This window comes from Gossypium hirsutum, chromosome A10, assembly GCF_007990345.1.
Source record: "Gossypium hirsutum isolate 1008001.06 chromosome A10, Gossypium_hirsutum_v2.1, whole genome shotgun sequence".
In the NCBI taxonomy this organism is placed as follows: Eukaryota; Viridiplantae; Streptophyta; class Magnoliopsida; order Malvales; family Malvaceae; genus Gossypium; species Gossypium hirsutum.
Window position 1 is genome coordinate 108,058,609 of NC_053433.1, and position 2,149 is coordinate 108,060,757.

Here is a 2,149-nt window from a genome sequence, read left to right on the forward strand (position 1 = left end):
TTGATTTTAATTTGTTGGGCCGGACAAATTTGGGCCTCTACAAGCATTATTATAGAATGTGGTTCAAACTGTAAAAAGTACAAACTTGAGAGATTGTTTAATCATTTAATCTTCCTAGCGACAAGGATAAGAGCATTTTTTTTGTGTGTAGTGAGACCAGGTACAACATCAAAGTCTATGTCTTTCTTGTTCATTCCGGTCGACATTTCCCAATCAAACTTGTAAAGAAGATTAGCAAGGGCAAGCTCCACTGCTGCAACTCCCATATGCATTCCAGGACAAACCCTTCTACCTGCACCAAAGGGTATCAGCTCAAAGTTCAACCCTTTGTAGTCAATAGAGCTGCCAATGAACCTTTCGGGACAAAATTCCTCAGGGTTTTCCCAAGCTTCAGGGTCTCTTCCTATTGCCCATGCATTCACATACACTAAGGTTTTGGCAGGTCCTTGGTACCCACCTACGCTGCACTTTCGAAGTGTTTCTCGCGGCACTAACAATGGAACTGTTGTTTGCAACCTGAATGTTTCTTTTATCACAGCTTTTAGGTAAGTTAAACCTTGAATGTCTTCTTCATTTACAAATCCTTTTGTCCCAATCAAATCCCTCACTTCCGCTAGAGTTTTCTTCAAACACTTTGGGTTTATCATTAGGAAGCACATGGCCCAAATTACAGTGGCTGCTGTTGTGTCTGTTCCAGCAATAAACACATCCTACATAGAGAAAAAAAAGAGGTTATATGATATATGCATAAAGTGTGAAGCTAGTGATAGAAATTTCGAGTGAAAATGAGATAAGACCATAAGAATAGCTTTTATGTGATCTATGGTCAGATCAAATGGAAAATCACGATCTTTCTGTATTCTTAGTAACACATCGAGTATGTCCTCTTGCTCTGGTTTTTGTCTATTTGGATCGAGATGTTCATTAATGAGCTGTTGATAGAAAATATCAAGTTCTTTGGATGTTTTTTCAAGACGAGAGAAGAACCCGGTGAATCTATCAACCCAACCCATGAAAGGAAAATAGTCAGAGAAACTAAAGCATGACAACATGGCTTCACTTTCTTTAAGCAACCCATCGAACCTGCTTCTTTCAGCTCCTTCGTCGTCATACCTCTTACCGAAACCTACTCTACATATTATTGAATTGGAAAGGCACATCATTGCCTCACTCAAGTTTACAGGCTTAGAATCAATGGATAATCGGCATATTTTTTGAACCAGGCGAGCAACTTCATCTTCTCGGATGGGACGATACTTTTGCACTCTGCTAAACAGATGCACAACACAAAGTTTCCTCATCTCACGCCAGTAGTCAGAGTATGGTGAAAAAGACAAATCCGAGGCATTGTAAGATAATCTACGAGCACCACAAAGACTAGGTCTACTGCAGAAGTCAAGGTCATGGGTTTTCATAACCGCTTCAGCCATTTTTGCTGAAGAAACTACAAGGGTTGGCTTAAATCCAAATCTTAAGAACACGAGAGGACCATACTTTTGAGAGAGTTTATAAAGAAAAATATGAGGGACTGAGTTATCAGACATCAGCATATGTAAGTGACCGATTAAGGGAAGACCTGGAGGACCTGGAGGAAAAGGAAGAACAACATTAAGATTGCCATTGGTTGTAGTACTACGTTTTAGGAGAATGAAGAGGAAGAGGGGTAGAGCTAGAAGAAAGATCATAAACAGTACGATTGCCATTGTAATCTAGACAAGTCTGTTTGAGACATGAGAGGAAGAATCCCTTTATAGAACTCTTTGGCAACTTGTTTATTTTTTTTTATTTTTTGAAATGAAACCGTGGGGGCTCAGAGGATAATGCGTACGCATAGAGGAGGTTTGGGTGGCCATTGGTTGGCAGAGAAGTCATATTTAGGCATTATTATAATATTTACGCATGCAAGGCGTTGACATCCTTGTTATAGAGCATTATTAGTTGGGATTTAGGGCTAGTTCATGAAGGGAGTTATGGAATTAGTCCCAGTGGATCAGCCTGTTTACTTTTCCATTTGAGCTGTCTCCAATGAATTGTTGACCCAACTGCATGCATCCAACTTATATATATATATGTGTGTGTGTGACAGTGTGAGAGAGAGATTTAGGGTTAGCTGTATATACATAAAGCAACCCTGGGTATCATACGTTCA

General features: G+C 39.7%; 1 protein-coding gene across 1 annotated transcript; it reads right to left on the minus strand.

The window, feature by feature from the left end:
- LOC107896237 (cytochrome P450 83B1) lies at positions 1–1,844 on the minus strand. The gene is made up of 2 exons (XM_016821346.2): positions 798–1,844; positions 1–710 (listed from the first exon to the last, which is right to left on the minus strand). The coding sequence occupies exons 1-2, from the start codon at positions 1,701–1,703 to the stop codon at positions 102–104; spliced, it is 1,515 nt and encodes a 504-aa protein (XP_016676835.2). The 5' UTR covers positions 1,704–1,844; the 3' UTR covers positions 1–101.
- Between the last annotated feature and the right edge of the window lie 305 nt (positions 1,845–2,149).